Raw genomic sequence first — 24,977 nt, forward strand, 5'->3', positions numbered from 1 at the left:
GGGAACATGTGGGATTGGTTTGGTATTTGGCTGAATGCTCTGAGGAGATACCATATTTCTAGCTACATGTTTTGTACCAGTAAGAATACATAAGCAATGTCTTTTGGAAGACCTTAAGGTAAACGTGTATGCTCTAAGCTTCATGCATTGCTGTATCTTTTAATTCCTCAGTACTTTTATTTCCTTGACAATCTAAGAGACTTGACAAAAACTTGCTATTCTGGTAAGAGGAGTCTTCCTCTCATAAATAATGGCCTACATCTTCAGCTGCCATGAGCTGGCATATTTCCTCTGATTTGATACCACGATGTAAATCCACAGAGATTTACTTCCATTTCGGGCAGATCTACATAGATGTGAGTCTTTTCTGTTCTTGGCATGATATCTTAGTGGACTGTTTCTAGGTTGGTCCTATCTTTGGTACATGTAGCTGCCATCTGTGTTAGGAAGCGATCAGGGTTATATTAGAAATTTGGGATGTATTAAATTCTAACTCCTTCTGCTTCTTTCGCTCTTGCTTTTGGTCTCCCTGTTAGCGATTTTAGCTATTGCTCCTGATATTTAGCTATTGCTCTACACATCCTGTAGATGCCGCACATAATTGAGTGGAATCAGATATATCTGTTAAGCGGTGTGCCAGATGAGTTCTGTTAATAATATTTTACATGCCCTATTTGTCTCCAGAAGGGCTCTCTCATGCATGCACTGTGTGCCTAACTTAGCAGCACAGTCTTGCTGATATTTTTCTTGTGCTCTGATCTGAATGCTGCTGGGCATAGCATCTATTGCTTTTGAAGCTTAATGCTTTACTTCAGCTGCATCCCTTCTCTGTTGTGTGTGTATGTCTACTGCACACTGTAAATGAGGGGAAATAATCATCAACTTGAACAAATCCTTATTTATGTGACCCAAGCTTATCACTTACCTCCGTGACAGCGAAGCTTCTTTTCCCACATGGAACAACCTTGTACCATTTGTCGTGCAGAACATCCATGAAACCATGGGACTTGTACTGACTTATCAGGTCAGAGATGTTTGAGGTGAGTGGAGAATTGGGGGGAAGACCAATACCATATCCTAGAAGGAAAAGCAACACAATCATTTCTCTTTTAGTTGTCTGCTTTTTCCTAAAGTATGTTCATTTCAGTTGTCAACTACCAGTGTGGCAGAACAAGCTGGCATTCTGTTTCAGCAAGCCAGTTGAAACCTGGATGCTGGCTTACTGTGGACTGAGAATGATAAGACTTTTTGCTGTGCAAAATAAACTAACCTAATACAAACAAGACATACTCATTCAAAACTATTAAGTCCAAACAAGTAGTATGTAAATTTGGAGGCTCAAAGCTTAAGATGGAGTTACAGATAGATGAAAAAACCTGTGTTATCTCTAGAAACACAGCCTTTTGCATGCCCTCACCATGGGTTCTTCTTTTTTATCTTGATTAAGCAATGTAAAAGGGTCTTAATGCTAAGTAAACCACTCTGTGATCCCTTTACGTTGTTAGAGCAATGGATGTGACTGTGGTGTCAACTGTAACATTTTCTTCCTATGTATTTTCTGATGACAAGTTTTGTGCATGTAAATGTATATGGCAGCAGTCTGTATTGCTGTTACACAGTAATTTAAGGTCCAAGGGATATCCTTTCCATTTGTGCAATTCTGTTCTGGCAGTGACATGGACCTTCAGATAGTAATAAATACAGTTCTTAGCCGCTGAGTTGTCTTTTATCACATTAAAGTGCTGGTAAAGGACCTAGCGTAAATGAAACTGGATTCAGTAACTCTATGGTCCTGAAATTTGCAGAATCTGGGTTTTGATTTTAGAAAAACAAATACAGTTCGTACCTACAAGACATGCAGTTGCATACAGCGATGTCCTGCCAACTGCCTGTAAAGAGCACTTTCTAGTCCACTGTGGATTTTTTTCAATTCAGAATTCAGAATTTTGGACTGTATCCTTTAAAAAAACCCCAAACCAACCCCCCACAAATCAAAAAGTAAAACAACACAGGAAGAAAATTAACACCACCCCCACCTCCCCAAATGTACATGAATGGTAAACTTGCCAGCACAGTGGTTTGCTTTTCAATGATGCAGAATGATGTGGTGATATGTGTACCTGCAATGCAAGTCTCCCTTGCTGCTTACTTGTGTGCATTGTGCCTGTATTTCCACCTGAATGTAGTTGCTGACATTGAAGGAATGGCTTCAGAGAAGGCATAGCTAGGTCTCATGAATACCATTATTTGCAGCATATGTGTTTTGTAATTGGGTGATATACAGTCTGGTTATGTAAAAACATGTAGTTTGTGGCTTATTTGTATTTTTCTGTATTGAAATCTGCTTTACTCGATTCAAAGTTGTGGAAGCTGATGGCTTACTTCAGTAAATTTGACCTTTCTGAAATGGATGATTTATCAGGTTTCACGCACATAATGAAACATGTAGCTGAGCACACAGAAATCCTTCTACAGCTGCAACAGCTCTTTGTGCATCTATCTTCCCCAGTAACAAAAAGAACAGAAGGAAATGGATTGCTTTCAGGTCCCTGGTGTGAATTCAGATGGGAGACACTGATGAGATATATCAAAAAGAAGCGTTCTACAAAATGCCTACTGCTGGTGACTTGTAGCTGAAATGATTAAAATGCTCTGCTTCCTCTGGCCTTCATTTAGCATATTGCCTTCCTCAATCAGGTTTGAACATTTCTGAAAGAGGTTGTTTTAATGTGCAATAGGAGGGGCCAGAATGATTGCCCTTGGAGGGGAGGAAAGAGGGCGCTTCAATCATTTTCATTAGCCATCTATCACAAAAGTGATGCCTAAAGTCTCATAGCTACCAATGCTCACTCGAGCTGGAAGCAGCTTCACATAAACCTCCAGGCTGCCTTCTGACCTGTTCTTCGTTAATACACCAGGGCTGCAGCAGGCTACACAGCCAGGTAGGCTCCCTTCTTTAGCTTCAATTAGCTACAGATTCAGCAGGATTTTTAAGCTGACCTTTAAAAGAATAGTATTTTTCTGCTTCAAATGAGAAAAAAAAAGCTGTAGAACAGCATTTTGAACATATTTCATCGAGTTTTGAATGTGTATTTAAAGTGAGCCTACTTGTTTAGAGATGGACTGTCTCAGCACTTTAAGTAATTGCTATATAGAGCACAGCAACAGATGGTAAAAGTGGTCTGAAGGCATAAAAACCTCAAGAAAAGGGCGAAATCTTCTTTCTGCTTAATCCCTGAAAATTTTACCATAATCTTCCAGGGGTCCACAATTTTACCTGCATAGTTTCATTGACAATACCAAATCACAATAAAGGAAATGCAACACATGAGAAATAGAGTACTGCATTATAAAAGTCACTATTACCTTCAATGGCAAACGGCTTTCCCACAGTTAGAAGCTTGCAGTCAGCATCTATTGATACTTCATAATCTAAAAGTGCTTTATCCATGATGAAGGCATCGAGTTTCTCTGGATCATGCCTGTATTCAACATCAAAGTCAGAAACAGAATCACTTCACAGTCAGACTCAGTGATAGTTGCTGAACATTTCTCTATGTAGTTCTCTGGAAGATTACTGAATGAAAACAGAGACCAGGGACTGCTATTTGCACTCCTGCATTTAAAATGCAGAACTGATTTGTATTTTGAAGAATGAAACTATGCGTGAAATACAAAGTCTGTGCGAACTGGGCATGGGACTTATTTTGCTCCCGTGAAATCCTATTGATCTGAAAGGTGGCAAATACTACATTATGTTAAGACTTTTGACTCAATTGAAAGGTAGCATAAGGTTTTATTGGAAAAGATAAAAAGATTTCTAAAATACTAGCGCTGACTTTGTTTCTTTGTGATGTTAAAGTTATAATCATTAAGCAAAAATGCAGGAGAATAACCCATTCAAAGGTGTTTCTCCTCCTTTCTCCTTGAATATGAGGTAGATTAATCCTCTTCACCTAGATCAGCTTTTCTCTGTGTTCGTGAATAACACAATCATTTATGAATAGTACGCTTGCATAAATGGTGATATAAAAGAACAGTTCCAGTGCCTATTTTCATCGATCCAGGGACTGAACTCTCCACTCTTTTCACCTCACAGGTCCAGGTGTTCTCCTGATACGAAGTTACTTTACTTCATTGATTTTGATGGACAGATTCCAGTTTAAGTCAGAGAAACTTCCATGTATCTTAATTATCATGAAGATGGGTCTGGGAAAAATACATAAACAGGAAACAACTTCTGGTGGAAAATTCTCAAGCCATCTGTTATGCAACTTCTATGTGTAAAATGAATGAATTATTTCAGGCTTATTATCACCCCTCCTGTTTCCTGGTAGAGTAAATCAGTTGTGTGACCCCAGATTGTTAGGCACAAATGTCTCTGAAACACAGCGATACCATGAGTCCCTAAAGCAAGAAGACTTGGTGTTTATTACTTTTAAATCAGTCTAATATTTCTTTTAGTCATTTTAATGATACATGCTTTAAGGTTTCTCTCCAAGAACCATCTCTCCTCCCAGCATGCTGAAGATGCTGGGGAACCTCATTTGCAGCTTCAGCTTTTGCTTGGACTCTTTTTTTGCTGAATGTTTCTCTCTGCCTGTTGAAGGGCTCCCAAGCACAGAAACATGCCAGGATTTATACGTTGCCCATGCTTGATCACACCCTAGCAGTTACTGTGAAGCACTTTTCCCCTGGGAACACTCCAGCTGGTGCTACGCTAGCTTGCTTTCCAAGTATCACTCCCTCCAGGTAATTACATGCTTTCCTTTTCACCTGCCACACTCCCTTCAATGACTGTTTTGTGGGGTAAGTGATACTGAAAGTGGGAAACCCATCACCATCTCACTTCCATGCATTCTGGTCAAGGGACCAGATCTACTGTTTTATGCAGAGGCTCACTTTAGATATGCCACTCCATCTGGGGTTGCAGGGACATTGTACCGTCTCATGTACTCATGCATCTCTGGGAAGCTTTGCCTCACATAGTCTTCTGCGCTGCTTTCTCGCACGGTTCCAAACCGAAACCCTTGGGATGGGTGGTGGAGCTGAGGAGATGAAATTACAGATTAGCAGAGCCATTTGCCTCCTTCACATCTGGTATTTTGGTCTGCTATGTGAACAGTTTGTCAGAAATTCTCAGCCTTCACAGACCTGCCTCTGATGTTTTTCTGCCATCAGTTTTCCTGATTACAGAGAAAGTTTGAAAATACTTACCAGGTGGCTGATTAACCTGTTTGTGTAATATCAAGATTTTCTTTAAATGTAAAAATCATTCCCCTTGAGACACCCTGAACCCCCAAATCCAGGTTTTTAGTTGGCTTGTGTTTAAATAAATTAGTGTTTGAGGAAGTGTTATGAGAAGCCTCTACGCTACCTAGTACCCACTTTCTGGTGCCCAGAGTAACCAGTGAACAACCCTCAGTCTGGATTTGCTTTAGCAGGATGTCTTTTATTGATACCTTAAGAATGAGATTAAAGAATCTTCTGCAGAAAGGATAGCACAACCATTTCCCTTCTAGAAGCCTAGACAACCTACCACTGACTGCTGCTGTCTTTACTGCCATTCTTCACAGAGAATCTCAAGACTAAAGTGTTGTGGACACCAAAATGTCTCCACTGGGAGCAAGAAGTTCACCTCAGTACCTCTCACCACAGCCAAAGCTGTAAGGCAATTTTTGCACTTCTGTGTCCTTTCCTTCTCACAACTGGCTTCACCTGCTGTATTAAACCCCCCAGTAGTTTGGATGTTCACAGAAGTTTCAAAAGTTTCTGTTTCTGAAGTACCCTGCTTGTCTTTGGAGTGTTTAGTGACTCATGGGGAAATTCTCACATTGCAGTTGAGGTGTCAGGCAGTGTCCTCTACTATGCCAAGCACTTGGCTGAGATGGCTGAGTGTTGCCAAGATCATACTAATTGGAAAGCCTCCAGCAATGTACCAGCCTCTAAAATGTGGAACTTTCAGAGCACAAAAAGCCAAATAAAACTAAGGCTGAAGTAGCCATGCTCTATTTGCTTCCCAGGAAGCTCACGGTCTTCACAGAAGCTTGCAAAGATGATTCACCAAGACCATGCTCTGCTTTGCAAAGACCACACAAAGAGGTGTTCTGCTGGTCCATCTGGCTCTCTTCATTATTATCTACAGAAAACAGTATAGGGCAACACAAAGCTGTACAAAAGACATTTCCTACTGTTCTCTTCAATGACGCCACGGATGAAAAAGTGTAGTTAAGACTAACAAAGGTTGAATGTAAATGCATAGTCATCTGGTTCAGTCTGAAAAGGAATGGAAAAAGGTCTTTTGGATGGTATTTCAGTGTCTTGGAAGATATTAATATAATGCCTTTCTGCTAATTTTTACCTTAAAATGGGCAGGTACTTTCCATATCGTGCTCTGCTGATTGGGTCCCAGTGTTGCAACCCAGGAACAAGACTGGTGGCACAGAGGAAGTCCTGCTATGTTTTCAGAGGTGTTCTGGACTTGATGACCACAGAACAAGCAATGCACAGTGTGCCTCCATCTGGCACTGGCCATAGTGCTTGCTGTGCCAGAAGGACTGTGGGCGCAGAGGGAAATGTTCCTGCCTGCAAGTGTGGAAGCAATATTCAAGTGCCAGAAGGCATAAATAGCAGAGAGCTGTGCTGTGACAATACATTATGGAGACTTCCAGCACAATGCTGTCAACCCAAATCTAGGTCTACCCTTGAGACATTGAAGATGACCTGCTTGAAGAGTAAGTTTAGAGTGGGTTCCATACACTCAATGCCCCAAGAAGCTTGTCACCACAGTCAGCACTATTTTTTAGGTTTTACTTCTTTGAAGTTTCAGTGAAGAAACTGAAAACCCCTGAGTCTCAAAAGTGAACCACAGTGCCACCTTCCAATCCAGCTTAGGTGTTGGTTGTGATATTTGTGGCCCACCTAATGATGTCAAGTACAGCTGGTGATCCTGACTTCACTGGGAAGTATCCCTCACTCAGAATGTCACCAGTGTCTACATCTAGCTAAATATTTAAGCCTCTGTGAGAAAGACTAGAACAAAAGAGAAAGCAAACTGCACCTTCATGCAATTTTCTGTTCCAAATGCTTTACTGAGGACTGTCCATGCTTTGATTTGTGTTGGTCACTTTGTCAAATTTCACCTCAAATGGTGACAATATTGGAATACGTATTAGATTAAAATTCCATCTGGCTTAATATCCTGTTGCAAGCAACACCATATGTGTGGTGGGAAGTCTTGGAAAGTCTATGTAAGGAAGTTGTAGTGATCCCCTGCATCTTATGCTCTACTTGCTTCTGATAATCTATGCTTTCTTAAGCATAATTATGTGTCTGCAACACTGTATTTGATGACCCTTACTCCTTGTATGAAGGATAAAACTTAATAGTGTTTTAATCCTCTGTGTCTTTTGGGACTTCCAGTTTTTTTGTCACTGCTGCCTATCCACATGAGGAAAAGGCTTGCTTGCAGCTACATGAATAGTGGATTAACAATGCAAAATGATGCCAAAAGCAAATAATGGACTACCTGCAATGTCTTTGCTGCTAATCTACTAAGACTGCTAAGCATCACAGAAGATAAAAACCTCATGATGGAAACAAGGCTCATCAGTTGTCACTGCTCCTTTCTTTTTGTAGTCCTCTCCTCGGAAGAGTCTATGAAAAGATGGAAACCATAAATATCTCTGTCCCGACAGGATAGGTAAATGTAGTCTTCCTGTGAGTCTTGCCTTATCTCTTTCTTTATCTTTTCTGTTTCTCATTGTCTGTTTCATGTTTCTTGAATTTTAAGGGTCCTATATTGAAAGAGTCAGTCTTTCAGTTCTCTTTAAACTAGCAACAACATCCTAATATTTAGGGCTTCAGAGAAATCCTGAACTCTGAAAAATTAGCTTTTGAAGAGTCACAATTTTAAGAATCAAGATTTTTTTTTTTTAATTAACTGGTGATTTGGGGGAGACAGTTACTTTCTTATCAAAACCAGCAAACATGAAAGCTGTCTTACTGAGAAGGAACAGTTCTCAAAATTTACTAGTATGTGGATACTACAGTTCAGTGTATAGTCCTGTGTTTTTTCATTCAAAGCTCAGTCAGTGTGAAGGTGAATAACCATCACAAAGGTGGTGATGGATGGACAATAGGACCATTTGTACTTTCTGCATCCATAGAGAAGCCGGAGATTTCCTAGTGATTCAAGTATAATTAAAAATAAATTAATGCAATACCTGCAGTTCCATCCCCAGACACGAGTTTTCTTGGTACTCAGCTTAGATAACCTTACAAGGTCCCTCCTAAATCAGACATCTACAGCTGTAACAAATCGAAACAGCATTTGTTTTGACCTAGAGAGCCTTTCAGGGAAAACAGCTTGACAATTCCTTGAACCAGATGTAAAGAAAGTTATGGGTACAGATGATACATTCCTCTTTATTCATCTCTTTAGCTGTCAGACCTCCCTTCTGAAGAACTGGGAGCAAAGGAAATCACTTGTTTTTAAAAGGGTCACTGCTATAGGAGTAACTGCTCCTCAGCCAGTAGTACAGGCTTGGTACTTCCAAGCAGCCTCTCCATGCACTGCATGGGAGCTAAGCATTGCTGCCACATGTGGGACTTGTTAGTGTTTACTGACTAACCAGCCCTTCGAATGTTAGTTAGCAAGGCCACCACAGTGAACTGCAGACTATGTTGGCTGAGCTGCTGAGTGGGAGAAACAGGTGAATGCCAACGGCATGGGCAATGTAACTGTGTACATGAATATACAAATGAAGTAGTAAAAAAACAGTGTTTTTCAGGGATTAAAAAGCTATTTAGTGTTGCTGGTTAGTGGCTTTCCCCAAAACGTTGAAGTTTCTGGCAGTTAACAATAAAATTTCTGCAGCTCGAATACTGGATATCACAGATTTTATATTACTAAACTCAGTTTCAGACCTTAAGCACTGTTGTATGCCATAAATGGTCATACTACTCAGGTGCATCCCAAATTTTTAGAACTATCTCCCCAGCCTACTGCAAGAAAGCTACTGCCCAAGAAGTTGTGAGACACATGGTGACCTCCCATTTGGATCTGGGTCAGTATGTGGGGCACACTCAAGAGATGGTCACGAGAGACCTCACAGCAAAGGGAGAGGATCTTGCTGCATAGGTCAGATAGTTGGAGAGAAGATGACCCATCTCTTGTGAAGAGAGAACTCTTGGGAGGGAGGACTAGGAAGTGCTGCTTGGAAGGTCAGGGTGAAGGAGCAGGGGAAAGGCTGAAAAGCTTTGGAAGTGAATATGCTTTTTGGGAATTGGGGTACCAGTGCTGTTCCTGTGGCCTCCACGGACAGTATCTACCGTGGGATGTATGTGCTGTGCTGCTACTTCCAGGAACAATTCTCACTGTTGAAGAAAACATACTGTGGATAAGAAAACAAACAAAGGGTAATGTTTTCTTACACTAAGAAAACACAGGGTAAAGTGAACGCCTCCAACTGCTGAGGAGGTGAAGTGGTTGTTGGGTCACTTGAGCACTAAGACAGGCAGGTCAAGTAGTGTTTATGAAACTCGAGAGCCCCACAGAACATCAAGCTGACAGTGCCAGGAAAAACCTTAGGGAGTTCTTGAGAGTCTTCTGTACCTTGTATAGCATTGTGCTACTAGACAAATGATGTTTGTGCTGCTTACTGCCAAAAGCAGATACTGCAGCTACCAGTTTCCTTGGCTTGGCACTTCTAGATCTTCTTGGTTTCTGTCTTCTGTTGTTACCACATCTGCTGAGTAGGAAGTGGAAAACTTGTTTTATTTGGGAAGATGTTGAGAAGAATTTGGTATTTGCATACATCTATGGCTTGGGGTGCCAATTATGCATGAAAATACCAATGTGATAAAACCACAGGAGCAAGAACAGGAAAATACAATCCTGAATGTCAAGATTTTGCATTACTTGGCACATTCCAGTTTACGTAAAACAGTGCCACTGCATTCAGTGCCATCAGCTAGGCTGAGAATACCTAGGCTCAGACTTGAAAAGACTCAAACATAGAAATCTCCTATGGAAGCTGGGATTTAAAACCAAAAATTCATGAGATGCTTCCAGCAGATAACGTTGACACACTCCAAAATTGGGCTGTTGAGTTTTGAGGTCTTTCTAGCAGGTTCTGGCTTCCATATGACCTTTCAGTGTTGCAAAGCTGTAAGACTTGGCTCAAAGGCTCCCTCCTTGGTGCCCTGGTTGTCATGTCTGCTGTCATTTTGAGGTCTGTATTACTCTTGGTTATCATGTATTTTTGCAGTGTGTAAGAACCCTGGATGTTCAGAATAAAGCTTCAGTGAAAAGATGGTCTTGGCTCCTAAAAAGCAATACAATATTGCCTTCTGATCCTGAGGAGTTTGAGCTTGCTGAGAGCCATGAAGAGACAACAAAGGTCTAAACAAAAAGAACTGTTGGGAAGTGGAATTATGGCTATTCTCTACAACAGTTAAGTGACTGAAGTCTAGGAAGTGCTTTCTCAGTACTTGATCAATGAGGTGCACTGACTGTCTCACTGAATCTAATTCCGAACTATTCTGTGCATCTTGATAGCTGGCTGGAGGAAGAACTTCCGGAACTTGATTTCTAACTGGCATCTCAAATCATTAAAACGATTTCATCATTCATTCAGTCAGCCTCTCCTTTACTGAATCCAACCCATAAATTATTATTTGAGGGAAATGAGAAAAGGGCAACCCCATACAGAATGGAGTGCATCCTGCAGTGACAGATGCAGAATTAACATGGATTTAGCTTTTACCACCAGCTACCATACTGCTTTTTAATTTTAACAGTATATAGAAAAGTGGACTATGGCTGAAAACACCTTCCTAACTGTTACAACAACTTCTGAGGAAAAACTGCATGAACAAGTTTCAGTAGCTTTGTCCCATGATAGTGCTAGTTACCTGGTGTAACACCCGGTGTGGTATTTAGGATGTGTCATGTATGAGTAGAACTACTTTAGTGACTGCAAGATTTCTGCCAGGGAACTGCTGCAGAATCTTGAAAAACTGTTCAGTTTCAGTTGCTAATTGCTGGAGAAGGGTAGCATTAAGTGGTCTGCTCTGCTGTGAAGAACTGACATGATTTTACAGCTCTGCTATTCTGCAATGAGTCTTCTGTCTTTAGCATATGAAGTTCTCGCATTTCATCTTGCCTTACATAACCAGTGCATTTAACTGCTTGTCTAGATGCTAATAGATTTCTCATAACCCACTGATAAAAGAAATGCAATTGTCAGTGCTAAGCAAAGTTTCAGGGGAAAAAGAACAAAGCAAACAAAATTTAAAACAAACCCAAACAATGTAGAACTCTGGCCATGGGCTTTTCTCTACTTATCTGGAACAGTTTTTGAAAACTAACTAGTGAATATTTATGGGGTGCAGAGGGAAATGAAAGAAAAGAAAATTATTCACAGTGAAGCACATGAATTTCAGATTCTAACAGCTGAAAATTCACAGCTGAACTTCTGGATGTGGAGGCTTTGTTCATAAACTGTCCCGTGTGCTCAGGCTTGAGAAGTGGAGATGTTCCCCGGGCCTCCAGGAGATGGTGTGTGCAGAATACATCTGAAAGGTCGCTTTCCCTTTTCTGCTTCAAACTGTGTCAGTGGAGCTGACTCCTGGCTTGCCAGGATAATGTCAGATTTTGTTAAAATCCTGTCTCTTTTAATCCAACCCAGCTAGGTCATTAGTTGGCATAAATCTTTACGGCGTCATTGAAGTCAATAAGCAGTTTCAATTCCAGAACAAATGCACAGTCCAGTTTATTCTCCCACATTGCAACAAGAGCATACGTGAAAATAAACTGACATAGGTATCTGCTTAAAAATCCAAAGCATCTGTATTGATGGCCCCTGTGTGAATGCTAACAATTAACTAGAAGATCTGCTTTACTCCTCTCTGTGTTGCAAAAGCTGTACAGCTAAGGGATGAGACTGGGGACTCCAGTCTGTGGTAGACAGTTTAATCTCTGAAGATTGCACTCCTGGGCAGTACAAAAAGCTGCGTAAGAACAGAACTCTGGTGAACTTAAAGGTATGTTTATCCCCGTTTCATTAGAGAGTTCTCTGAACAGAGGGGTCTTTGAGTTGCAACTTATTCCAGGACAGCTGAGAACTGTAAGATAGTGTAAATTATTGTTAAAAAAAAATGGAGAGACTCAGGAAAAAAAAAAAAAAAAAAAAAAGCCTGTAATCCCCAAAGGAAATAGATCAGTTTTCAGTACACTTCAGTTTGAAGTACACTTCAGCAGCACAAAGCAGCCATAAAAAATGCTCCAGACTGAGTCGCTTCATTGACCATGTTCTTCTGCTTCTTTCCTGTAAAATAGGGCTAATGTAGCTGTAAGGCAGGTGAAGTCCTTTTCAAATTATAAGGAAAGGAGAGAGACCTGTTTGGCTGAATACATGCTCGAACTATCACAGTGACATGGGAGATTTCTGGTTAAATAATCCCTCTTGTCCTTCCATCCCAAGTCTCAGGTCTACAGACAAAAAAGCAATCACGGATCTCTACAGGCAACAGGGGGCTGAAGTGGGAAACCTGATGTGACAGTAGCCTGAAATGTAGGTAGCTTTCTTGCCTTCTCTTGCTGTAGCAGTTGCTGGTTGATTAGGCCCACACTAATCCTCCTGCCCCCTGGTGGTATGGCAATTGACCCCAGGTACCGGGGCTGAACACCATCCTCTGTGGTGACACTGTCTAAACTTGTAAGGCAAGGCTAGTACTCAGTGGTTTCCAGAAAAGGAACAAAAATTTCGTGCTGCAAAATGGGTTATCAGTTACTAGGACAAAAGAAGATTCCAGTTGCAGATTGTGGAACTGTCTACCAGGGCAGCCCTAATGTCTTAAAATATTTGTACTGGCTTTTGTATCAAATGCATCAAATTAAGGTAAATTAGAGGAGTCCTTTGTTATTGACAGATCTAACACTGGGACTAAATATTTTTTTCCTTCATGGAATCAGTTTGGAAGTGATTAGGAGGCACGTGTTAAGCATGAAGCATAAAAGAAAAATGATGGACTCATTTGGATGACTTGACCTCCTGCAGAATGAAATATGGTCAACAGTATTTGACTTTACTTGGTGTTCAGTCAAATCCTATTGTATTGAATGAAAACTACTGTTGTGGTTTTTTTGTTTGTTTGTTTGTTTGTTTGGTTTGGTTTGTTTTTTTTTCTGGAGGACTTGATTCCTTGACATCCCTGAAATCCAGGGGATAGGTGTAGTAGCTGACTGAGGACTTTTATCACTAGAAATGTGAGCCAGGCTACTGTCCAGGTCTCTGTTTATAGATCACAATGGCTGTGCCTTTTGTGAACAATAATAAATATCCTCAACACTGCTAAGTCAGCTGTATGGTGCTGTACCTTCCATCTGCCAGGCGATAAGAGCAACCTCATGCATCTTCACTGTTCTCTGCGTCTCTTTGCCAATTACTTCATTAACATCTCCTCATAGTTCTCTGCTTGCACTATTTCTTGCAAGGTTCTGAGCTCCATCTATGATGCAGTTGCTATTTCTGGTGGTGAGCTTGCTTTTCTTCTTTTTAAAATCACATGACATATAGGTACGCTGAAGCTTGAAAGTAAAAAACTGACATGGATACAGCTGAGAAAAGACTGAAACACATTAATTCCTTCTAGTGATGAAAGAACAACCTTCATGACATGCACCACATGGAATGAAGACAGCAGGACTTCCTCCCTTCCACTAGTACCCCTACATTCAAGCAATTAGCATGGTGAGCTAAAGAGTAGCCAAGACAGTACGTGACAGTACAAGGCATTCTGAGCTGAATACCTGCAGCAGTAAGGACAAAGATACAAAAAAGATAACTATTGGCAAGAAGGCATAAAAAAGCAGGTCTTGATAGAAAAGGAAACTTCATTTGGAGATCATTTGAGTGCACTGACTGATAAACTGGATATGAGAGTAATAAAAATCCCAACTAGACAGATTTTGAGTCCTCGAAGATATAACTTTACAAGAAAGGTTTACTGAGGTGATGGGGAAGCTAAACAAGTCAAGTGTTCTTCACCATAAATTGCATAGGGAAGCTAAAGAGCTCAAGATATCTCCTCCATTAACTGCACGTGTCTGTCATTCCTATATGCAATTGCTTTGCTGTTCTATATTCTGACTAGAGTTTGGTATTTAATTTATGCTTTGTCTGAGATTTTTTTCGCTTTGGTCTCTGTGATGCCTGAAGTCCTCTTGAGTTCAAATCCTTCACCAACTCATTAATACTCAGAAAAGCACCATCTATTAATTAGCAGGCTCTGAAGCTGTTGAGTCATGACCTTCCCGTGTCTTCCTGCACAGAAATACATGCTCTATAGATTTGCAGCCAATTCTTTTAATTGTAAAAAGAAAAGAATCCTGAAGTCTTCTACAGATACTAAACCACATGGGAGCAGTAAGATTTCTGTTAATTCTGCTGAGTTTGTTGCTGTTGGTTTGTTGTTTTGTTTTTTTTTTTTTTTTGCTATACAATTTAATGCCTTTAATGCATACTTAAATGGGTAGTTTTAAATGTACTTCAAACTTTAACTCATACTTAAATGAGTAGTAGTAATGCATGCTATTTCATTACGTATTTAATACACAGAAGTGCAAGTGGTGCTTCTTACAATGATTCATCTTATATTTCTGCAGGGAAAGACCACAGCAGTCTCTAAGAGCCTTTTCTTCAGTGTAGTTCTTACAAGACTTCCCTTTTTCAGGAAGAAAATTTATCAATAAACACACAACAGTTATGGCCTCACTTTAAAGCTTGCTGAACTTTATGGAAAATATCATTAAATGCAGGAGTATTTGAATCACGTGTCTAGTAGTGGAAAATGCCTATAAAGTGGCTGGACTCTTCCTTTTCTACGATTTGGTATTGCTAAAGCTACTCGCCATTGATATTTCTAGACTGTTTTAATACAGTCTTTAACTGATACGGTAATGGCCATAAGGCCACTAGATTAACTGAGTTTTTAATATATCAGAAATGAGAGCTTGCACCCTCACATTTTAGAGTTTAAATGTAGAAACAAAAATCAGGTGGACTGTACGTACTGAATTCCTGAGTAACAAAGTCTCAGAAGTATCTTGCCTGGATTATTACTCCAAGTGCTTACTTCCATAATAAAAAGATTGACAGCTTTTAAGAGCAGTTGTGTTCAGACAATGGATTACAAGAGAAGAAGAGATTTCTAAGGACTAATCCTGAAGCACACCAAGGCTGTTGAAATGCACAAGGCTGTTGCGGGATGGTGCTTGTCAGAATAATTGTAGATGTCTGCAGTTTATTCTTTGGGGCATCTATAGTATTTGTCAGACATCAGTGCTGGCCATACATGGAGACCTCATAGCAGCCTTCCGGTATCTGAAGGGGGCCTATAGGGATGCTGGGGATAGACTCTTCATTAGGGACTGTAGTGATAGGACAAGGGGTAATGGGTTAAAACTTAAACAGGGGAAGTTTAGGTTGGATATAAGGAGGAAATTCTTTCCTGTTAGGGTGGTGAGGCACTGGAATAGGTTGCCCAGGGAGGGTGTGAATGCTCCATCCCTGGCAGTGTTCAAGGCCAGGCTGGATGAGGCCTTGGGTGATATGGTTTAGAGCGAGGTGTCCCTGCCCATGGCAGGGGGGTTGGAACTTGATCTTAAGGTCCTTTCCAACCCTAACTATTCTATGATTCTATGATGGAGAGAAGTAGCACTTTCAGGTGGTGGTTTAGGTGATCTTATCCTGAAGTTAAGTGTCTTCAACAGCAGCCCAATGTGCTTACCTCTCCCAAACAACTATAAAAGCATATTAGACTTAGTAAATCATATATAATGTCTCCACTGCAGATATGTAAAACGAAACGATATAGCACAGTGAAATTCCTCATGGTGGGATTCACAGGTGTAGCCCATTTTGTTAAACGAATCTCAATGGGTTAGGTATTTTTGGTCAAAATTCAATGTGTAAAGAAGTTTTGCCATTATCAAAAGCTGTTTTGAGGGTAAAGTGATCCCAGAGAAGCAAAAAAATAACCGCAGTAAAGTAACAGACACAGCTACTCAAGCGTATCCTAAACAAGGCAAAGAAAAGCTGACAGCTGTCAAAGAAGTGACAATGGTGGGACTGCATCTGAAAAGCTCATTATATTGTTGAAAGAATGACACTTTTAGCAGAAAGAAAGACCAGGCATTGGACCACTATACAGAAAATCTGTCCAGCTCCTCAGATTCTCCTGTTGTATACTTTCTTGTTAGCATGTTTGAAAAGTTTCTTCTCTCCTCTGGGCTTCCACAGATATTTTGCCCCAGATAATCTGAACTACTCAACACACTCCTGACCTTATAGTGTATCTCCAACATGTGCTCTTGCATTAAAAGCTTGAAAGCACAGTCCCTGCTTCAAGTCCCCTTGCTACTAAAAAAACCCACTCCCTGGGGAGATCCTGTCATACAAGACCCTATTATTTGATTTGATAATGAAGTTTTATTGGATATGGACCTTAGTTGCAGGCTCACTGGGAAAAGGATGTCAGTGGCATTGCTGTTTACTTCCAGATAATTTCTTCTTTTCCCTATCTGTGCCACTGAGACCTAGGTTACTCACATGCGTATAGTACCTCTTTATGGAAACCATACTGGAAAATGAAACATAAAGTATCCAGATTTCTGGATTTGTCAAAAGACTGGCAAAAAGAAAAACAGCCAGTCTTCTGAAGCAGAATGGTAACAGATTGTCTTTTTTTTGTACCCAGAACCCTTTGCTTATCAACGTGCTTCTTTCCCGCTTGGCCCGTCCCTTTGAGGCTGCATACTCCGCTTGCTGTTGTAGCTCTGTAATGCCATCACATCCTGTGAGTCAGGAAAAATCCAACAGTGGCAAGCTGCCTGGACTTGCCTGTCCCCATTTGCATCCCTACGTGCTCCTCTAACACCAGATCTGTTTTAAGGAGATACCTACAGCAACCTAACCTTGCCAATGTGGAAACGTGCATTGGTCCCAGTGAAGGATAAAACCTTTGGGTCATGGCTTTTTCAGGTATAGCTGAGTATACCGTAATCACCAAGGTGCTGAGGAGCTGTACAAGAAACAAGGTTTAGGAGATAAACAAGTTTAGGAGATGTGAGGCATAAAGCCGGCTGCCTCCAGGCCACTACAGGTGGGTAGGACAAATGATCAGACCAGCCCAAAGGCGGGCTGCTGGTTTGCAGTATTTTTCTGATGAAAATATTGTAATATTGAGACTTCAGCAACAAGAGAGAACTATGCTCCCTTTGCTGAGCTGCAATGAGTAACAGCTAAAACACTGTACTGCTTGATCAATTAAACATCACTGTTGTAACATGAATTTTTACAGAAAGTCAGATGCTATTTATTCAGACAGTATCTAACCCTGTCTTTTTTTAACCAGAAGAGAGAACATAGATATTCCTGGCAATACTGACTTTAGATACCAGGTTTCTAATCTTGAAAAAAACCTTTACATTTTTCCCTACTTGCCTACCTTCCTGACTGTTTGAAATCTCAGATCGGATTTGCTGTCTGTTACTGACAGCCTGAAGAATTATATGTCTTACATCACCCTGGAAGGTGTTACCCCTCTATTTTGGTCGTTATTTTTTAAATACATTTCAAAAGCATAGTAGAAGGGCATATGTGTACTGAGAGCAGCAGGAGAATGTTTAAAAGTATATTAACATTAAAAGGATTACTTCTGCATCCTGCTGCCTTCTTTTTAAAATGAGTCTCCACCACTGAAAAGAAAGAGGTAAGCAGGTCTGGGGGAAAAAACCCCAATGTTTAAATCACATTAAAAAATGGTTTAAGTAACTAACTAAAAAGTGGTGCATGTACCTTTGCAACTGTTGTGCCACAAACATTACCTAAACAGATTTAATGGGATCACCGACATTATTAACTGTGTACCATCAGTGCTTTTGTTCACGATTAAGACCTGTGTTTTCAGCACCTCATATGCTTCAATACTCTGCGCTCAATTTTGTAACTCAGCAGCCAAGCTTTACAGTACAGCTTTAGAATAACTTGATTTTGTTGCAGTTGCAGAGATTTTTCCAATACTTGTCTTAAGAACTCCATGTGTGTTCACAATAATGATGCAGAAAAATAGGATGTAATCTGATGCAATTTGATTTGATGAATTAGGTGATGCAAAGAGTAGAGGACTAACCTAATTTTAAAGCCAATGCTATGTCTCACACAATAAAAGACTATAACAGATATGTCTGGAGCTGTGGAAATTCAAAGGATCTCATTTGCTTATTCAGAATGCCCTGAATAAAACAAATACATGACTTTTGAACTTAAATTGTGCCTTAAATTGATTAAATTATTGATGTAGTATTTATGCTACTTTTTTTCTGGGAGGAGAGTCAGATTATTAGTATCAATTTGCTTCAAGCCATAAATCAATTTTAGAGTGCCTCAAGCCAACAACAAAGAGTATTGTTCTTTGTTTAAAATATATTTGGTAGCAACTAGCTAGATAAAGTTGGAGGATATAAGCCAGAAGTTGTACTCACAAAGTCAAAACTGCATGGTCATTAGTCTGAATGCAAGGTTTTACTAATGTAACAGATGAAGCTTGGTCTTTCCTGTCTGGAAAGACATATGTAACCCTTAAATACACAGTTTATGAAAGCAAAGTAAATGTTCAGTTCTTGAGTTCTTAAAGTTACCTTTTCCAGTGGCACAATGTTGCATTGATTCAGTTCACCTGTGACAAACTAAAGATGAATGGTTTCAAAGCTTTGTACCAAGGTCATAAGTATAAAACTGTGGACAATACAACCACACCTTCACTGGAGAAAGTGCCAAACAAAGGAAGTTTGCTGTTGGCACCCTGTCCCCTACAGTGACTTTTAGGTGAACAGGATGCCTTCCCATGTGCCCTGTCTTCTCTAAACAAACCCTTCTGCACACGCGTTTTCATGGTCATTAGTAGCAAATAAAATCAGAAAAGTCTTACAAATGACCAGACTTGAATTTCAGCTTAAGATTCCTTCATTCCCTCTTGGGAGTTCGGGAGAGTGCAGGTAGAGGCAGTCCTGCTTCTACATTTTTCCTTGCCTTACCACAAAGTACTAGGACGTCTGAACTGTTTGCAGATGGGTTGCATACAAAATAATTAATTTCCTCCAATGACAGTTCCTCAGCAGAAACATCATTGAAAATCAAATGTCTGACTACTTGTAAAATGAATTCTACTGTTTTGATTGAGAAGATAGGGTTTTTCAAAAGATTTCAGTTCTGTTCCATCTGATTTAGCATTCACGGCTAATTTTGTCAGTAACACCTTTGTAAGAACCATTATGGCCTGTGAAATTACTGCAAAATCCTACCTAGAACATCAGTGGTTTTCTCTCCATCCAGTGTGATTATTTTGTTTGAGTAGATCTCAGGATGATTCAAGTCATCCAACTGATGAAAACAACAACAGCCAAAGGGACTCAGAACTGAAATCAAACTCTTAATCTGTATGTAGAAGCCACTTTTCTGCATTGAGCAACACCAACATCTTTCAACTTCCCCTTCACCCTTAATCTTTGACATTCACCCGTCCACTTCTACGACTGTTTAAAAACCCTCTCTCATTGAATTTTCCTACTGTAATGCTGTCAGGCAGTAACTAATTGTAGTGTCACTGCTGTTGTACACACAGATTGCTTTCTGATTTTATTAGAAACTATAAATTATGCAGCAGTGAATTTTGATAGGGAAGAAGAAAAGTCTGAGTTAATAACAACAGGCATGTTTTACCTTTGGGTCATGTATTCCAGACAGCTCTTCGTAGATCTTTTCTCCTACCATGACAGCAGCCAGGTTGGCTGTGTATGTGGACAAACAAAACAGACAGAAAATAGCCCAGAGATTCATTAAAAACCTTCCAGTCCAGCACTTGGGGGGTTTGATGGCAGCTGTTCTTCCAAACAGGATTGCATAGCAGACATTCAGAGCGGAGGAGAAAGAGAAGACTTTGTTCCTATTCCTTCCCTTCGGGGTCATCCCAAAAGGACTTTTCCACTCATATAAGGTGAGGAATATCGCTGTGATGTGCAGAGCAACAAATATCCCCAGCCACATAGTCCAGTGAAGTGGCCACATAAAGGCTCCAATAGGAGCTGCTGTGTCTTTGGTCCTCACCAAGATGCCCAAGCTGGTAGAAAAGAAAGGGCTGGTGAAATCAATCACTTGGCTGCGGGCAGTGTTAATGCTAAATGATGTCACTGCCATGTGAGCTGTGCCAGCAAGAAGGTCTCCCACCAGCCCTGTCCAGTGGCTGTTCTTCCAGGCTCCGTATTTTCCATCACCGACAATGTACAAGTCAAAATCAAAATTCATATCCTCAGCTAGCTTCTCCAGCAGGTCAATGCAGTAGCCATAGCAGCACTTCTTCAACTCAATGGGAATCGTGTCATTCCCTCCTTGAAGCGTTTCAAACAGGTTATCCAGCACAGCTGAATCATTGGTCAAAGGATCCAGGCACAGCTGCCCTGCTGGGCAAAGACCTTCATCATCTACATCTCTTGTAAAGACAAATGGATGCTCAATGAGAGTTACCACTCTGAGATGCAGCCGGGTGGGGTGTTGCATGTGATTTTTATGCCTCTGGGCCTGTTCTGGCCATATCCCATAGTCCATTATTATCTTTCCTTCTTGCCAGCTTCCCAGACGCGTCCACATTGGCTTCCCAATAGGGTCATGCTGTAGATTCCAGATGAAGAAGTTGTTTTCTGAGCTGACAATGGAGGACCCTTTCACCTTAATGTGGCCACTGAGACCGTCAAAAGTTGTGTTGGCTAAAAACCTGTTCGAGGGAGACAGCAGAGTAATAAGAAGCAGACAACCGAAGCCATCATGCTAACTTAAGTCACCAAGAATTTATGTTTAAGAGAATGGATTGTGCATGTTGTTGGAACACCTCTATCATTAATAGCTTTCCTATGTCATGATGAACAAACCATTTACTTTTTGTAAGTAAAGTACTTGGATATGCTCTCCTATGTTATCTAATGCAAATGAAAACTCTTCAGGAAAGATATTCTTTTTACTTACAATGAAAAATCCGTGAGAAAACACCATTTTTTTCAGTTACCTTTGCCTCACAAATTAGTGAAACATAGGTTAGTTCTAAGCAGCTGAACTCACTAGATCTGTAGTCAGTTTCCTAGATAAAAATACATATGAAAATGGAAGAGTGGAAATTATGTACAAAATGTCCTTCCAAGAAAAATCCTGTAATTTCAGTAAGATACGGCTTACATAAGAAAGGCTACTGAAGTGCTGTCAACAGCTTTCAAGCACTCTGAAATGAACAAATCTGGATTTGAAAATGCAAATTTGGCATTGGTAAATCACTGTTAGCCACTTCAGAATGAAAAAAGGGACTCAGTGAAAGATGGCTACCCTACGATAGTCAGGATTAATTCTTACAAAAAAAAAAAAAATAAAACAACAACAAAAAACAGCAAACCCACACAAAAACTTTTTAAAAACATGTGCAAAAGTAGGGTTCTTAAAAGTGTAGGTCTCATGAAGTGTCCCTGCTTTGCACTGCACATTTTGCACTGAGATTTTTGGGCTTTAACTTTTTTAGATATTCACAATAAGGTTATGTATTTCCTCTGTATTGGGTGGCAGGGTTAGCTACTAGTTGTCTTCCCCTTAAGTGTAATTCAGCTTCTGGTTAAGTCATTATCAAAGGTGCTAAAATGACATGAATAAAGGAGCAAGGGGATGAGCTGGAAGGAGAAAATCCATTTTAGTGTAAACATCATGACCATCTGAACTGTAGTCTGTTAATAAGAATGCTGCTATGCATTTTGCAGGGACTTTATATGTCTTAGTATGGCAATTCCATAAAAAGCAACTTAGTTGAATTGCTGCTAATATGGTGTAAAGTAAGTCAGGCACACGTTTCAGAAAGAGGCATTCAGAAAACAAACTATTTAGGTGTCACAGTAGAATGTAACACCTCACATTAGTTCTGGGAATTGGATGAAAGCAAGTAGTGAAAGAAGTATAAAGACTATAGCTGTCTTCCAGCTTCAATAAACAAGATATAAACATTAAGTAGTGTTGTTTACCGATAGTTAAAGCAGATAAAAAATAACCTTGAATTGATTTGAAAAGCATAAATCTGCAGCGAGTGTGTGTGCATGCATACTTCTGCCTTGTCTCTACCCTTTTGTTTTGATGACTTTCGATGGAGTTCCAGTGGTTAAAACTCTGGACTATGTTTGTTTCAAAATCATATCAGTTTCTGTCCTCAGCAAAGGGTAAATTTATAGAACTAAATAATGTAGTTTTGAGTGTGGTTGTGTGTGTGACAGGCTTCTCTGACATGGCTTCAGATTTTTTCTGAGGCAATCTATTTTCAGTAGGCTGAGTTCAGGACGGACACATACATATGGTTTAAAATCCTTTACCACTTAGTCTAGCGTTAGCTAAATGATACTGTAACTTGATTAATCAGTGGTGTCTGCCACTGTTTGACTAATCCCTTCCTCCTACCCTGTGTTTCATTTTTGATGGTCTACTTGCATGTCTGTGCCTGTAAACACTATCAAGGCAAAGTTTATAGGAGAAAGCAATCTTAAGCACTAAAGAAAGGTTTTTGTGCTCATAAACTTACATGGTTTTCATATCTTCTCCTCAGTCTTTGTAAAAAATTCTGCAACTTCTTTCTTAGAATCCTTGCTAGGCTTACATGCTGAACTATGACAGTAATGGTAAAACTACTGTAGACAGGTATGAATGTAAAATTTTGGAAGAATTGTGTGGAAAAAACCAAAGAAGTGTGGAAAATAGCATTAACAATTCACAAAATGCCAATATTGAGGGAGACAAATCCTCAGATGGAATAAGCTAGCTATGTTCTGATGGATTTGTCCCCATGTTACTGCCATAGCACAACTTGCATATCAGAATGCTGCAGACCAGGTGCTTTGGGAGTAGATGAAGCTATGGAATAATACATTATATTTATTTTCCCCAAGTAGAATGAGACCAGTGAAATTCATGCACTGTGTTCTCTGACTTTCACTGTAGAAATGTGTGCCCATAAGAACCAAGCCTTCTGTACATGTCCTGTGGTTGAATTGTGTTAGAAGTGTTAAAGGTACTACTAAGAGATCTCTGCTGGAGTATGGTAGTACTGCTGAAGCTGTAATAAGCAGATTTTACAGCAGAAGAGATGAAAATCAAATAAATATTTGAGATTTATTTATTTGATATATTGATCAGATTTAGTAGCATTCAAATGTGTGACTTGGCCACCTCGTGGAGTTAGTTGCTTACTTTTGCAGCTGATTTGCATGTTCTATAGTTTTGGTAGCTTCAGGACATGAATCAAAATAAATGAGGGGAACCATGTGGGAGATACATTTTAAGAACACTGTTTTATACACGATTGGCTATGGTTGTAATAATTTGCATATATTTTATGTAGTGCTAGTGAAACTCATGCCAGGGACTTCATGTAAAAACTCTCTTACTCAGTAATTTTAGGAAACAGGTATGACTATGTGACTACATTATTTAAGCCAGCAATCTCCAGTGTAAATCTTTGGGAACTGCAAGTGCTGAGTACTGCATGGATACTTTGCCAATACCTGAGCAGTATCTTTTCTATAGGGCTACTGACAGATTTGCATGGAAATATGATGTGTATAAATTTCAGAATATGAAGGGCTAGATCCTCAAGTTTGACAACTGAATGAACTTTCTTGATGCTATGTCAATATGTGTGAGCTGATGATCACACAAATAGGCTGTGATAGCTGTATCAAAGCTTTACCAGCATCACTTTAGTTTGACCAATGAGTCCAAAGTCTGTCATTTGCTCATTTCAGCTTTATTTGATTTTCATGTGCTTTGTTATACTGCTCATTACAGCTTCAGCAGTACTACCATACTGCAGCATCGATCTTTTTGTAGCACCTTTAAGAATGATTTAAGGAAATTATTTCTTTTTCTTTCAAGCTTGATGGCTTTCCCAGTCCACATTTTTCTTGGAAAGTTTACTGGAGGCAAGAATTAGAATGGGCAAACAAATAACAAGCTGCTGAAATTACTCAAGAAGCTGTAAAATTAGCTAAAGCTGTAAGACTAATTAAAACTGTAAGACAAGATGAGGCTCTGAAATTTTAATGCCTTGTTCCATCAACAAGGATGTTCCCTCCATAAGCAGGCAGGAATAGATCAGGCAATAGATCTCACTGTAAGAGAAGTCATGGACGGAGACTTACAACAGCATAATCTTCAGAGGTTTGTACATGTATATCCATGTCTATATCGATAAAAGCATACTTTGCCATGGAGCAGATCTTGGTCTTATTCATAATCATTATTCTGCTCCTCGGTGGCATTTAAATGTCTGCACAGCCAGTGTATGAGTGCAGTGTCGGAAATGAAAACTCAGGTGTCAGCTGTGCCAGCTTAACTACACCCTGCAATAGGTGAAGCTCTGTGTCACCGTTTCTTCCCCATCCCTGCTCACTGCATCTCCAAGGCTATGTACCAAGACAGATGGGTTCACTCAGGCAGAAAAACACCCACATTAGTAAACATTCAGTTAAACACCAGATAAAAGTTTCATCTTTGGAGGCACACCACTTGCCTTAAAGCACTTGTGCAATGAACAAGGTTGGTCAGTTTAGTCACTCATTAGTGCATCACACCTGAGAAATTACTGGTACCACTCACAGTTAACAGTTATACTGCTAACATCAGTACAGGCCATCAGGTATCTGTTTCACTCACACACTATAAAAACAGCTGCAGTGATTTAGGACAGAGGTTTACCTAACTTGTTATTTTGTTATTTAATAGGGCCCACAAGCAGTTGTCTAGGGAAAAAAAGGCTAGGCATATGATTCTTTTTTTCTTTCCACAATACCTTTACTGAGATGATGTGACAGGAAATTTCATAGATGTGAAACTACATAT

General features: G+C 40.0%; 1 protein-coding gene across 2 annotated transcripts in view; it reads right to left on the reverse strand.

Moving 5' to 3' along the window:
• The window catches only part of GRIN3A (glutamate ionotropic receptor NMDA type subunit 3A), a 73,991-nt gene that overhangs the window by 13,356 nt on the left and 35,658 nt on the right, over positions 1–24,977 (reverse strand). The window contains exons 3-6 of one of the 2 annotated variants that reach the window (XM_061370282.1): positions 19,788–20,835; positions 4,945–5,048; positions 3,367–3,482; positions 926–1,077 (exon numbers count right to left, since the gene is read on the reverse strand). In XM_061370282.1, coding sequence (XP_061226266.1) covers positions 926–1,077; positions 3,367–3,482; positions 4,945–5,048; positions 19,788–20,835 — 1,420 coding nt within the window. Of the gene's footprint in view, positions 1–925; positions 1,078–3,366; positions 3,483–4,902; positions 5,049–19,787; positions 20,836–24,977 lie in introns of both variants that reach the window. The other variant, XM_061370281.1, reaches the window with a different exon arrangement.

Source organism: Neopsephotus bourkii, unplaced genomic scaffold (genome assembly GCF_033783945.1).
Source record: "Neopsephotus bourkii isolate Nb327-2 ecotype Australia unplaced genomic scaffold, CSIRO-AGI_Nbou_v1 NB_1530, whole genome shotgun sequence".
In the NCBI taxonomy this organism is placed as follows: Eukaryota; Metazoa; Chordata; class Aves; order Psittaciformes; family Psittacidae; genus Neopsephotus; species Neopsephotus bourkii.